The 15,270-nt window shown below is 43.2% G+C and overlaps 1 protein-coding gene across 1 annotated transcript; it reads left to right on the top strand.

Moving 5' to 3' along the window:
- The first annotated feature begins 172 nt into the window (after positions 1-172).
- Positions 173-1,144, top strand: LOC141147450 (olfactory receptor 5B12-like). Its single transcript, XM_073634686.1, has one exon. It carries the CDS (start codon positions 173-175, stop codon positions 1,142-1,144), a length of 972 nt encoding a protein of 323 aa, XP_073490787.1.
- The last annotated feature ends 14,126 nt before the right edge of the window (positions 1,145-15,270 follow it).

Below are 15,270 nucleotides of genomic sequence, written 5' to 3'. Positions count from 1 at the left end.
TTTTATGAAGTGTTTTTGAGTCCACATTAGCATTTTTTTAAAGAATAATAATTTTTGAAATAGTGTACCAAGTTATCCCATAATTTGCAGGAAAAAAGGTTTTATATCATTTATTGTCACACATTCTCATGTTTTTTTTAAAACAATAAATACATATTAGTAAAAAATTGCAATGGAAAATCGGACCATTTTGAAGGAATTTTTCCTCGCTGGACTCTCTGACCTACCGACTCTTCAGCTTCCTCTCTTTCTCTTCTTCCTTCTCATCTACCTTCTGACATTACTCTGGAATTCGCTGATCATCTCCCTCATAGTCACGGATTCACGCCTCCATGTTCCTATGTATTTTTTCCTTGGGAACCTGGCCAGCTTGGACCTTTGTTGTTCCTCGGTCACCGTCCCACGAATGTTATTTGACCTTCACACCAAGACAAAGAAGATTACCATAAATTCATGTATAACCCAAGTTTTCTTCTTTATGTCCTTTGGTATGTTGGAGGCTTTTCTGTTGGCTGTCATGTCCTATGATCGATATACCGCCATTTGTCAGCCATTACATTACACTCAGATCATGAGTTGGAAAGTGTGTGTACAGTTGGCTTTAGGTGTGTTGATTCTCAGTTTTATCTATTCTTTAGTCCACACACTTTATGTCTTTAAGTTAACATTCTGTGGATCAGATATTATAGAAAGTTTCTTCTGTGACCTTCCACAGCTGTTTCAGATCTCCTGCAGTGACATCAACATCAACGTTCTGCTCGTCTTTCTTCTGGGTGGCGTTTTTGCCGGTGTGTCTCTAATAATGACCTTCCTACCCTATGTCTCCATAATCAAAACTGTCTTGAATATACAAGCAAAAGGAAGAAGTAAAGTTTTCTCCACATGTACCTCTCATCTGACTGTGGTGTTTATATATTATGGCTGTGGTGTGTTTAATTATTTTCGACCAAATACTAGCCATCATTTTACTGTTGACAAAGTTGTGTCCATCTTTTATACCGTGATCCTTCCTCTCCTCAATCCTCTCATTTACAGTCTGAGGAACCAGGATTTAAGAACGCCATTACAAGATGCTTTAAGGAAAGTCATCCCCGTCTCAACAAAGAATTCTTCCAAACTAAACCCCTTATTCTTAGATATATAAAAGATATAGAAGCACCATTCCTATGACCCTTACAGAAAATTAAATAAGATGCTCTTCACTTTAGGTTATGCTACTCCAGGAAAACGCAAAGTTTGATCTTTTTTAATTTATTTATTTTTTAATACAGTTGGTCTTCCATCAAAATAAACGATTTTAAAACAAGGTTGAAGAGTTTCCTAAAATATTAAAATGATGTGAAAAATGAATAAATATTATTAGGGTATAGAAGGGATTAAAATGGATATGACCAGCTTGTGTTTTTACAAGCACCACATCCTGAAAATTATATATTTTTTTAGGTGTCACAATGATGTGCTCATTTGTGAGGCTGTTGGAACTCTGTCCAAGTGGAACTGGTCTAAGTGACTACCAATTAAGGGGAGTGGTTAATTGCTCACAGGTGTTTGAGGCCTATATAACCTTGTGTAGAACTCATAGTGAGCCTGCTCATTTGTGAGTCTGTTGGAACTCTGTCCAAGTGGAACTGGTCTAAGTGGTGAGTTAAAACCAGAGTTAGTGGAACTGGTCTAAGTGGTGAGTTTAAACCAGAGTTTAAAACAGGAGGGTATAACAGGGGTCATAGTACCTGTGTAGTGTGAGTACCTGAGTGTTGTCTGAGTAGTGTGTGTGGATATTTAGTACTTGTGTATTGTGTACTGTATACTTGTGTATTGCGTGTGCACGTAGGTCTGCGAGTGCACGTAGGTCTGCAAGTGGCCTGCGAGTGCACGTAGGTCTGCGAGTGCACGTAGGTCTGCAAATGGCCTGCGAGTGCATGTAGGTCTGCGAGTGCACATAGGTCTGTGAGTGGCCTATGAGTGCAAGTAGGTCTGCAAGTGCACGTAGGTCTGTGATTGGCCTGTGAGTGCACATAGGTCTGCGAGTGGCCTGCGAGTGCACATAGGTCTGTGAGTGCACATAGGTCTGCGAGTGCACGTAGGTCTGCGAGTGGCCTGCGAGTGCACGTAGGTCTGTGAGTGCACATAGGTCTGCGAGTGCACGTAGGTCTGTGAGTGGCCTGTGAGTGCACGTAGGTCTGCGAGTGCACGTAGGTCTGCAAGTGGCCTGCGAGTGCACGTAGGTCTGCGAGTGCACGTAGGTCTGCAAATGGCCTGCGAGTGCATGTAGGTCTGCGAGTGCACGTAGGTCTGTGAGTGGCCTACGAGTGCAAGTAGGTCTGCAAGTGCACGTAAGTCTGTGATTGGCCTGTGAGTGCACATAGGTCTGCGAGTGGCCTGCGAGTGCACGTAGGTCTGTGAGTGCACATAGGTCTGCGAGTGCACGTAGGTCTGTGAGTGGCCTGTGAGTGCACGTAGGTCTGCGAGTGCACGTAGGTCTGCAATTGGCCTGCGAGTGCATGTAGGTCTGCGAGTGCACGTAGGTCTGCGGGTGGCCTGCGAGTGCATGTGGGTCTGCGAGTGCCCGTAGGTCTACGAATGGCCTGTGAGTGCACGTAGGTCTGTGAGTGCACATAGGTCTGCGAGTGCACCTAGGTCTGCGAGTGGCCTGCGAGTGCACGTAGGTCTGCGAGTGGCCCGTGAGTGCACGTAGGTCTGTGAGTGGCCTGCGAGTGCACGTAGGTGTGCGAGTGCACGTAGGTCTGCGAGTGGCCTGCGAGTGCATGTAGGTCTGCGAGTGCACGTAGGTCTGCGAGTGCATGTGGGTCTGCGACTGTTCTGCGAGTGCACATAGTTCTGCGAGTGCACGTAGTTCTGCGACTGTTCTGCGAGTGCACGTAGGTCTGCGAGTGGCCTGTGAGTGCACGTAGGTCTGCGAGTGGCCTGTGAGTGCACGTAGGTCTGCGAGTGGCCTACGAGTGCTTGTAGGTCTGCGAGTGGCCTACGAGTGCTTGTAGGTCTGCGAGTGGCCTGCGAGTGCACGTAGGTCTGCGAGTGCACGTAGGTCTGCGAGTGCATGTGGGCCTGTGACTTTTCTGCGAGTGCACGTAGGTCTGCGAGTGCACGTAGTTCTGAGACTGTTCTGCAAGTGCACATAGGTCTGTGAGTACCTGTGTATTGTCTTGTTGTGTACCTGTGTATTGTCTTGAGTATTAGTGCCAGGAAGCTAGCTGTTAGGTAATTTGGACAGGGTATAATCCCCAATCCTCACCAAATTTAATAGGTATGATGCCCGGTGGGTGTGGAGAGGCGACTCTTTGTACATCTTGCTGCATGTATGCGTTCCTTGATCATCCGATCGAGGGCGAATACTGCTGTGCAAAATGTAAGCACATTGTTTCCCTGGAAGCCCAGGTTCTGAATCTGGTGAAGCAACTGTCAGCACTGAGAAGTCCCTCCATACTAAAGTAGAGCCAGGAACGTACACGGCAGGTTTCGGCAGGGGCCAGCACAGAGGCGGGTGGAGACAAAGAGGTGCAGGCACTAGCAAAGAGTAGATTGGCGACAGTCAGGAAGGGTAGAGGGGGAAGTGCCAGGGAGGCCGATCCAGGACTGGAGCATCCCAACAAGTACACTCCATTGAGTGACATTGGTGAAACCAGTCAGGGACCAGCACTGCTGGAGCTGAGGGACTCTCCTAGCTGCCGGGGGAAGAACTCCTCCAGTGAGAGTGGGGGGGGCAGCGAAAGGAAAGACAGATTCTGGTGGTAGGAGACTCAATTCTTAGAAGGACAAAGAAGGCAATCTGTAACAAAGACCTGAAGCGCCGAACAGTATGTTATCTACCAGGCGCTTGGGTTCGGCACATCACGGATCTTGTGGACAGATTACTGGGAGAGGCTGGGGAAGACCCGGCTGTCATGGTGCACGTTGGCACCAATGACAAAGTCAGAGGCAGATGGAGTGTCCTAAAGAACGATTTTAGGGACTTAGGAGCTAAATTGAGGAAAAGGACCTCCAAGGTAGTATTTTCAGGAATACTACCGGTACATCGAGCCACACCAGAAAGGCAGAGGGAGATTAGGGAAGTAAACAAGTGGCTGAAGAGCTGGTGTAGTAAGTAGGGGTTTGGGTTCCTGGAGGACTGGGCCTTCTTCTCAGTCGGTAACCGGTACTATAGAAGGGACGGACTGCACCTAAATGAGGAGGGTGCAGATCTGTTGGGAATGAAGATGGCCAAAAAGTTAGAGGGGTTTTTAAACTAGGCAATGGGGGGAGGGTCCAGAGGTAGAGATAGTCAGCGCGAAAGTTGTTCCAGAGGGCAGTATTGGGGGCATTAGTGGTAGGTTGACCAAAGCTCAAAAACACAAGGTAAGTATAGTAGCAAGTCCTAGTTGCTATCTCGAAACACCCAATACAAGGACAACATGTGACCGGTCTAAACTATGTGGCATGTTCACCAATGCCAGGAGCATGGCGGACAAGATGAGTGAACTAGAGATACTGTTGTACGAGGAGGATTTGGATTTTGTGGGAATTTCAGAGACCTGGTTCAACAGCTCTCATGATTGGCTGGCAAACATTCAAGGGTATACCCTATACCGCAAGGATAGAGAGGGTAAAAAGGGGGAGGGGTATGCCTATATATCAAGAATAATGTACAAGAGAACATGAGAGATGACATCACTGAGGGAGCTAGGGAGGAGGTGGAATCCTTATGGGTAGAGCTCCAAAGGGATGAAGCTAAGGGGAAAATAATACTGGAAGTATGCTATAGGCCCCCTAACCTGAGGGAGGAAGTGGAGACAGATCTCCTATCACAATTTGGATTAGCAACAAGAATGGGAAGTGTTATCATAATGGGGGATTTTAATTATCCAGACATAGACTGGGCGGAGGGAACCGCGCATTCATTTAAGGCTCGCCATTTCATTAATGTCTTGCAGGACAATTTTATGGGTCAGATGGTAGAAGCACCATCTAGAAATAAAACATTACTAGATCTACTGATTACAAACAATACAGACCTGATCACGGATGTGGAAATACGGGGCAATTTAGGTAACAGCGATCACAGGTCAATTCATTTCAGTATAAATCACACAAATAGGAAACATAAAGGGAATACAAAGACACTGAAAATCAAAAGTGATTGCCAGACTGCTGTTCCTAATTTTTACTGACAGTCTATTGACTGGAATGGTACAAGCTGATTGGAACACCACTATTTAAAAAAGGGCCCAAAATACATCCCTGGGAATTACAGACCAGTTAGCCTAACATCAATAGTATGTAAACTCTTGGAGGGGATGATAAGGGACTATATACAAGATTTTAGTAATAAGAACGGTATCATTAGCAGTAATCAACATGGATTCATGAAGAATCGTTCTTGCCAAACCAATCTATTAACCTTCTATGAGGAGGTGAGTTGCCATCTAGATAAAGGAAGGCCCGTAGACGTGGTGTATCTGGATTTTGCAAAAGCATTTGACACAGTTCCCCATAAACGTTTACTGTACAAAATAAGGTGCGTTGGCATGGACCATAGGGTGAGTACATGGATTGAAAACTGGCTACAAGGGCGAGTTCAGAGGGTGGTGATAAATGGGGAGTACTCAGAATGGTCAGGGGTGGGTAGTGGGGTTCCCCAGGGTTCTGTGCTGGGACCAATCCTATTTAATTTGTTCATAAACGACCTGGAGGATGGGATAAACAGTTCAATCTCTGTATTTGCAGACGATACTAAGCTAAGCAGGGCAATAACTTCTCCGCAGGATGTGGAAACCTTGCAAAAAGACCTGAACAAATGAATGGGGTGGACAACTACATGGCAGATGAGGTTCAATGTAGACAAATGTAAAATAATGCATTTGGGTGGCAAAAATATGAATGCAATCTATACACTGGGGGGAGAACCTCTGGGGGGATCTAGGATGGAGAAGGACCTGGGGTCCTAGTAGATGATAGGCTCAGCAATGCCATTCAATGCCAAGCTGCTGCTAACAAAGCAAACAGAATATTGGCATTAAAAAGGGGATCAACTCCAGAGATATAATGATAATTCTCCCGCTCCACAAGACTCTGGTCCGGTTGCACCTGGAGTATGCTGTCTAGTTCTGGGCACAAGTCCTCAGGAAGGATGTACTGGAAATGGACTGGATACAAAGAAGGGCAACAAAGCTAATAAAGGGTCTGGAGGATCTTAGTTATGAGGAAAGGTTGTGAGCACTGAATGTATTCTCTAGAGAATTACTTAGAACCCCCAAACATTATATATATATTTTTTCCAAACACCCTAGAGAATAAAATGGCGGCTGTTGCAATACTTTCTGTCACACCGTATTTGCGCAGCGGTCTTACAAGCGCACTTTTAAAAAAAAAATACACTTTTTTGAACAAAAAAATAAGACAACAGTAAAGTTAGCCCAATTTTTTTTATATTGCGAAAGATAATGTTACGCCAAGTAAATTGATACCCACCATGTCGCTTCAAAATTGTGCCCGCTCGTGGAATGGCGTCAAACTTTTACCCTTAAAAATCACCATAGGTGATGTTTAAAAAATTCTACGGGTTGCATGTTTTGAGTTACAGAGGAGGTCTAGGGCTAGAATTATTGCTCTACCGATCGCAGTGATACCTCACATGTGTGGTTTGACCACCGTTTTCATATGCGGGCGCTACTCACATATGCGTTTGCTTCTGCGGGTGAGCTCGTCAGGATGGGGCGCTTTAAAAAAAAAATTCCTATTTATTTTACTTTATTTAAATGATTTTTTCACTGTTTAAAAAAAAAAAATTGGATCACTTTTATTCCTATTACAAGGAATGTAAACATCCCTTGTAATAGAAAAAACCATGACAGGTCCTCTTAAATATGAGATCTGGGGTCAAAAAGTCCTCAGATCTCATATTTGGACTTGAATTAAAAAAAAAAAAATTGTCATTTGAAAAATGACAACAAAAACATGGCCCTTTAAGACGTATGGGCTGAGCTGACGTTATGACGTCACTTCCGCCCTCCTATGGTATGGAGACGGGTGGGGGAAATCTTCCCCTCACTCGTCTCCATACCACAGACGTGACAGGTCCCGATCGCCTCCGCCGCTACTGATGGCTCCGGTAAGCTGAGGAGGGCGCGGGAGAACGGCGGGAGGGGGTGGCACCTCTCCCGCCGCCGATAACTGTGATCTTGCGGTGAATCCACCGCAGTGACCACCATTATCGTGAACATGACCGGCTCCTGAAAAGATGGATACCTCGGTTGTGGCAGCAGCTGCTGCCGTTACCGAGATATCCATCTTCAAAGTGCCGACGTATATGTACAGGAACCAGTCGGTAAGTGGTTAAGAGTGCCAATTACTTTTTGGATGGTGAGAGTGTGAGGGGATTTCCATTTGTGGGCAATGAGGAGTCTAGTAGCTATAAGAACATAAGTGAATAGGGGGTGTGTCAAAGAAGGCCATTCCTCTACCCCAAATCCCATAGGAGCCACCTGTGTTGTTAAGGTTTGTTAATACTCGTTAGTAATATGAGGAGGGCTTTTATGGTGTCCAGAGTGGGGAGAGGGCAGGGTAGTCCCACCATATACACTATATTACCAAAATGATTGGGACACCTGCCTTTACACGCACATGAACTTTAATGACATCCCAGTCAATTTGGCTATGGGTTTTTGGGAAAACAAATACATCCACAATCACAATCCCTTCGCAGCCAACATTATCTTCTTCGGTAGATATATCGATGATGTCATCATCATTTGGGATGGTGATACTGAGCTTATCGCTTCTTTTGTCAAACACTGTAACGACAACCCCTATGGGCTCTCATTTACATCTGTTATGGACCCCTCCACCATAGCTTTTTTAGATCTGGAATTAGGACATGGTGGCCCTATCATTACTTCTAAGAACTACACAAGACCTACAGCCGGCAACTCGTATTTGCATTTTAAGAGTTGCCATTTTCCCAAATGGATAACTAACATTCCAAAAGGGCAATTTTGCCACCTCCGACAGAATTGTACAAAAGATTCGGATTGCATCGAACTCAGTACTGATTTAAAAAGAAAGTTCTTTGACAAACAATATCCTGAGTCTTTGGTCGAAGAAGCCTATGAATATTATCTCCATGGCAAACCTCCAAAAACTAGCTTACCTTTAAAAGACTGCTCTAGTAGGTTCGTAACTACTTTTCATAATAAACATAAGAATATGGAGAGAATTCTGCGCAAACATTGGGATATTTTACAGCAGGATCCCCATCTTTCAGCTGTACTCCCTGCTTACCCTAAGGTGACGTACCGTAGGGCTCCCAATTTGAAGAGCAAAATCGCCCCTAGTAAGCTTAAACCCATTGCAGCCTCTCCTGTTGCACCTACACTAATACCTTTGGTAGGCATGTATCAGTGCCGGAAAGCCCTGTGCAAAACTTGCCATTTTGTCCATCATGGACAAAAGTCCTTTACTACAAAGGGAAAAACTTACCTGCTAAAAGATTTTTTTAATTGCTCGTCAGACTTCGTGGTCTATGGCCTTGGTTTGCCTTTGTGGGCTGATCTATGTAGGTCGGACTATCAGGGCACTTAGACAGAGGTTTGGCGAGCACATAAGGTTTATCGAGGGCAGCACTGACCCTCATAGTGTCCCGAGACACTTTGCCTTGGCTCACCAAGGGTCTACGGTAGGCCTTAAGGTTTGGGTGATCGAACAGATCCCCAAATCCCTTCCCCCTGCCGAAAGGTTTAAGAAGCTTTGCGCTCGTCAGACCTTCTGGATATACACTTTGGATGCTTTGTCGCCAGGAGGGATCAATGAGAGCATTGAGATTTCCACCATATTATAATCCCATCAGCTTTTTACTATATCTCATCCAGTAGTATCTAACTATCAGTAATTTACCACCTTTTTTATCTATATGTATACGTATATGTTACGTCATATTACAATTTAGTGATTTTTATTAGCACATTCAGTTTTTAATGTGTACATTTGCATTAATTGTATATTTGTATATTTGTCCGCTTAGGGGTGTATATACATATATAGATGTACACATATTTCCATATAGCTCTATCTGCAACGGTATTTCCGCATGGTGCCTGTGTGCGTGTGGCAGAGATATATATGAGACAAACATATTGTCCCTTTTTCACTTAAGGGTAAGGATAAGGATAATGGAAAAACATTTTGCCCATCATTAGATTTTTGTTTATTATTATTACTATTTTTATTTTATTATTATTTTTATTTTTATTTTATTTTTATTCATTTACTTTAATTTATTATTATTATTTTTCTTTTCTTTTATTATTATTATTTTTCAATTATTAATTTTTATTTACTATTATTATTTATTATTATTTTCTTTTTTCTCTCTTCCCTTTTTTTCTTCTTTTTTTGTTTTTTATTTCATTTAGTTTAGGCTCCCCTCTCCCCCCCCCCCTCTTTAGTTAGAGTATTCAATTTCATATTATTTCTCAGTAATCCCCCTATTTTTCCTTCCCCTCCCTCCCCCAGGTTCCTATACCTATATATATACACATCCATATTATTTCTTTATTATTCCTTCATCCACGATCTGTTAATAACCACCGCTGACCATTCATTGCTATATTATGTATCTATTGCTTATACCCCCTTGCTGACACTTCTGGCCACACATCGGTTTCCTTTTCCTTTAGTGCTACTGCGGCCACTCCCCCTTCCTGTTTGTCATCTAGTTCCGCTCGGACCAATCATGGTCCTGCTCAATTCGCTCACTCCTCCTCTTATCCCTTCTTATTGCCTCCAGTTGCATCCATCCATAGCCTGATGAAGGGGCGCGGCTGTCACGTCATTGCAGCCCGTACGCCCGGATAACGCGTCGCTTGCCAGTGACGTCATTTTTCCTTGCCCATCTTCCATCTGCGCTCCGAGCCTCCTTTTGGATTTTTATCGGTATTGCAGCCGGCTTTAACATCTCAAGCAATATCCCTCCACATGCAGGCAGAGCAGCCAGTAGACAAGGTTTCTGACCGACCTGATGACACCTCCCTTGATGGATACTCCACATATATTTGCCTTTTTATGATCTTCCAAACGTGAGTGTAATTGACACAAGATTATTCAATAAACTGTTTTTTAAAGTCTACACCCAGAGGCGCCTCTCTCTCTTTTGTGTTTCTCCTCAGGATTTGGAACCCAGTTTCAGTTCCCATTGAAGGCAGCCCTACATGTGGACTCTGTCCTGGTTTGTACTTTCCTGTATATACGTGGTTTATTATACATATATATACATTTTATGCCATTGTTTTGGAATATTTTATTACCTGAGATGGTTTTTATAATTTTTATAGTTTTTATGTTTACAGTAATTGACTTGTTCCTTTTTATTTATCGTATGGAATAAGGGTTGTTTTACTGCTTTTTTTCAGTTATTGCGCCTACACTTGCATATTGTGACATCCCAGTCTTAGCCCATAGGGTTCAATATTGAGTTGGCCCGCCCTTTGCAGCTATAACAGCTGCAAATCTTCTGGGAGGGCCGTCCACAAGGTTTAGGAGTGTGTCTATGGGAATGTTTGACCATTCTTCCAGAAGAGCATTTGTGAGGTCAGGCACTGATGTTGGACAAGAAAGAAGGCCTGGCTCACAGTCTTTGCTCTATTGCATCCCAAAGGTGTTCTGTCGGGTTGAGGTCAGGACTCTGTGTGGGTCAGTCAAGTTCCTCCACCCCAAACTCGCTCATCCGTGTCTTTATGGACCTTGCTTTGTGCACTGGTCCAAATCATTTGGTGGCGGAGGGATTATGGTGTGGAGGTTGTTTTTCAGGGGTTGGGCTTGGCTCCTCAGGGGTTGGGCTTGGCCCCTTAGTTCCAATAAAGGGAACTCTTAAGGCGTCAGCATACCAAGACATTTTGGACAATTTCATGCTCCCAACTTTGTGGGAACAGTTTGGGGATGGCTCCTTCCTGTTCCAACATGACTGCGTACCAGTGCACAAAGCAAGTCATTTTGGGGATATTTGTACTGTCCTGGCATTTTAGGGTCTCAATAAATTAGATAGTAGTCAGTACATCAGGATTTATTAATTTTCAAATACTGTATATGTGCCATAGTTTGTAGACTCTACAACTTTCACACAGACTAAATAATATACACAGATTTTGGTTATTTTTTACCAAAGAAATATAGCAGAATGCATTTTGGCCTAAATTTATGAAGAAAGGTTATTCCTTTTCAAAATTTTATAACAAAAACCAAGAAAAAAAATTATATCTTTAAATGTTCTGCCTTTTTTTTTCATATAGAGAAAAAATGGTTAAGCTTTTCTATTCAAGGTTAAGGAATATGTTTTATATGTAGATTCAAATGCTTCCCTCATTTTTTTTAAATCAGATGCTTGTATGATGTTTACAATTTTAGAAGGTTCACAAAAAGGGTTTCATTTAACTTTCAAACCTCTAAATAAAACACAATTTAATTCACGTCAATCATTCATATCTAACCACAAACCTTTAGATTTTCCAAGTGTTTTGATAAAAAATTGGCATTTACACACTTTTTGAGGCACCAAAAATAAACACCTACTTTATCCCAGTCAGAGAATACGCCCTAGAGTGTATATATATCGTGTGCATAGCTCACAGTGCACCGTGTTCAGTGTCTAGTAATGATACAGATTTAAAAACACAAAAAAAAAGTCTATTGAAAAGGTTGAAATTGATGTGGGGCGTGGCCGGCAGCTGGAGCGCATGGAGGCTTTCCTGTGAAGCTCCGGAATGGTGGGTGTCACAACACAGCCCACAGCTACAAGCAGCTCCTGATTAATTCTCCAGTCCACACAAGAGGCTATATCTGTGTAACACTAACTCTCGGTGGAGCTGCTGGTTTAAGCGGGCTCTTACCTTCGCTCTCGATACCTCTGTTTCACCGGCAACGGGTCTAGGGTTCCGTTGAGTTTACCTCTGAACGATATAAGCACCAACACTTGAGTACGTTTTCAATGCTTTATTGAACCAAGTAACTAAGGAAGAAGCAGGAAAGAGGCAGGAGGAAAACTGCAGGGAAGCTCAAATACTTTTCTTTAGGTTTCTTTAGAACATCCTTTAAAGTTGAATACTGCAATTGAATGCAATCCCCCTTTTGTGGGACACGATCTTTGCTCGCCTGGATAGGCCTCTCTAACTTGCCTAGCAGCCAGTACGTAGCACGAACAAAAGTCTCTGCCACAGACTTGCTTGAAATAAACCTCTGCCACAGGATGTATTGGTTCACGATGAATGTCAGACACAGTGCTTGGACCTCTAAGCCAACCCGGCAGTACTATGCTGTAGAACTACTTTAGGATACGCCCTCCAACCGAGTCACCAGGCCCCTCTCCAGACCAGCACTCTGCATGATCCTTCCATGACGGGTCCTCCCCTGGGATCTTCTCGGTTGTCCAGCTTCTTCACTCTGGATAGACAGCTCAGGACCATTCCTCTGCTGCTGTGGTAGGCCCCAGACAGGCTTCTGGGCCCACCCACGTGCCGCAGCGACGCGGGCCTCTGGAACGAGGTGGTAATCCTAACGCATACCTGTCGGCCAGGAGGGCCAGTAGGTGGCTGAAAAAAAAACCCTAAACATGGCGTCTGTCCCATAAATACCCTCTCCCAGAATGCAACTCGGAGGACCACCTCCACCGAGTTGTCTCCAGGACAGAGGAGCACTCATACGCTTCAACACATTGCTTTTCCAACACCCGCCGATGGTGACAACGACACCCACCGGCACAATGTGGAACTACACACAACGTCAGCCAAGCTGGAACAGAGGCAAATCTAACTTCCTATAATGAGCAATTCACTAAATTTACCTATCAGACGGTAGATCATAAATCTACCGGCGCTACATATGTATAAACCTTGCGAGCTGCCACAACTAAAGACTCAAAAAAATAAAAAAATCCAAAAGCCCAGAAAAATTTTAAAAAATATTATAAAATAGCTGCCAGCACTCACCACTTTCTCTCAAAATGTGACAATGTAAACATATATACCCAATGTGCGGCGCTAAGAATTATGCAATATACTAAATCTCTAAAAATGTTAATATAAAATACATAAACAGATATTAGGACAATTAAGTAAAATATCCCCAATTATAGTGCAGGCGCTCATTAGCAGATGAAAAAAAGTGCAAGTGCTCAGTCTGTACATATACAGTCCTCAATATTGATAAGCAAGGAAAAGTCCATAAACATATCAAAGAAAAAAAGTGAAACATATGGTGTCTTCATGCAACGTGCACTCTCCCCCTTTGGGTATGCCCTCACCTTAAGGGCTTTAAAAACAAGCCTGCAGTAAATGGTAACAGCTTAGATGGTCATCATCCTTATAGCGGCTTGTATAATGGTAAACGCAGATCCCATATTCACTCCACCTCCTGGTAGGAACGACTTCCACAACTTCCGTCTGTATTCCAGTCTTCAGTCCCGGCGTGTGGCGTTTCCCCTGTCCTATTTTCTCCACAGCACTTCCTAGTTCCTTGTGCATCAGTCAGCCAGACTCCTCCTACCGGTTTCGTCACACTTCGTGACTTCCTCTGAGAGATATGATTGGCTGGTGCAAATTTCATGCTATTTATAGCCACAGTTTTGTCGTAGCCCACAATCACAGGTGCATTATTAATAGTTCATTGCTGCTGATCTAGCTACAATGTGCATATGCACACCGTTCGATCTCATATTGGGCTCACATATGCTTCTTCTAGATTATACACACCATCCTTATAACAATCAATATATAAAAATAAAAAAAAATCAATATAAAACGGGGCATCATGATCCCATATGGATACATAGACATAAATAGTAAAATGACACCTGGACTAAAATAACATTAAGCAGATACCTATGAGGAAATTCTCTGTGCAGAGTAATCATGGACCTGTGATAACCACCAATTGAAGCATAGGGGTGTCATGCACATCATGTCTGACATGAAAAAAGAAAATCGTATTCTTTTTTTTTTATAAAACAACGTGCATACCCGGTATACATACTGAGATGACACAATGAATAATATGCCCACCTAACTCAATATAGAGGTGGGAACATGATTAAAAATTCATACATCATATATACTACTAATAGGACCCCTAAATATTTATGGGGCCAAACTCGAAAAATAATTTATAATAGGGACATAAGGTAATATTAATCAAGAAAATTATTATATAATGTATTAAAAACATTGAATATTAAAAATTAGCTATAAAACAAGATCAAATTCCCTTTTCAGGCCTTTGGGTGCTAAAGTGCCCAACTCATATACCCACCACGATTCCCTTTGACCGAGTGCCCTAACACAGTGGCTGCCCCTCCAATGTTCCTTATACTTTTCTATACCCCAAAAAAGACATCCCTGTTGTTTTTCTATTGTGTACCGCTCTAAAATGCTGATATAGATATTCTTCTTTTTTTGCCTTTGACAATTTGATAGACATTTTCAAGACGTGTGTGTGAGTTATAACTTGTTAAAATGACAACTTTGTGAATGTTCTTAAATGCATTGCCCTCTTTGTTTTTCCTATATACAACATGCCACATGAACATTTAAGGGCATACACTATGTAGTAATAATAATAATAATAATATTCCCAAAAAACCCTGTTTTGTTTACAAAAGGGGCCCAAATATTAAAAATAAAATTGCACCAAGTAAATAACAGCCTTCTTGTAGGCAGCACTCATGGGTTGGCACTGATGGGCACTGATGAAGAGGCACAGGGAGCCTGCACTGATATGCATTACTGATGGGCACTGATAGGCAGCATTGATGAGTGGCACTGATAGGCAGCACTGATGACACCGATTTGTGGCACTGATGGGCACTGATTTTTGGCACTGATACGCGGCATTGATGGGCAATGATAGGCAGCACTGATAGGTGCCACTGATAGGTGGAACTGATGGCAATGATGGGCACTGATATGCGGCACTGATATGCGGCACTGATAGGTGGAACTGATGGCACTAATGGGCACTGATATGTGGCACTGATGGTCACTGATGGGCACAAGTAAGCAGCAGTAATAGGCGACACTGATTGGCACTGACAGGCATCAATGATGGGCACTGACTGTCAGCACTGGTAGGCACTCATTGGCACAAATTGTCAGCACTGACGGGCACTGTTGGTCCTGCACTGATCATCAGGGCACTGATGATCAGTGTCCTGATTGGCAGTGTAGATGTCCCCTGTGTAAATTTGCCAGTTATTGGCTCTCCTCTCCTCATGTGCTGTCAAACCAGCAAATCCTG

This window comes from Aquarana catesbeiana, linkage group LG06 (assembly GCF_042186555.1).
Source record: "Aquarana catesbeiana isolate 2022-GZ linkage group LG06, ASM4218655v1, whole genome shotgun sequence".
Classification (NCBI taxonomy): domain Eukaryota; kingdom Metazoa; phylum Chordata; class Amphibia; order Anura; family Ranidae; genus Aquarana; species Aquarana catesbeiana.
Note: the sequence above shows the minus strand (reverse complement) of the source record. Positions and strands in the feature narration are given on the sequence as shown.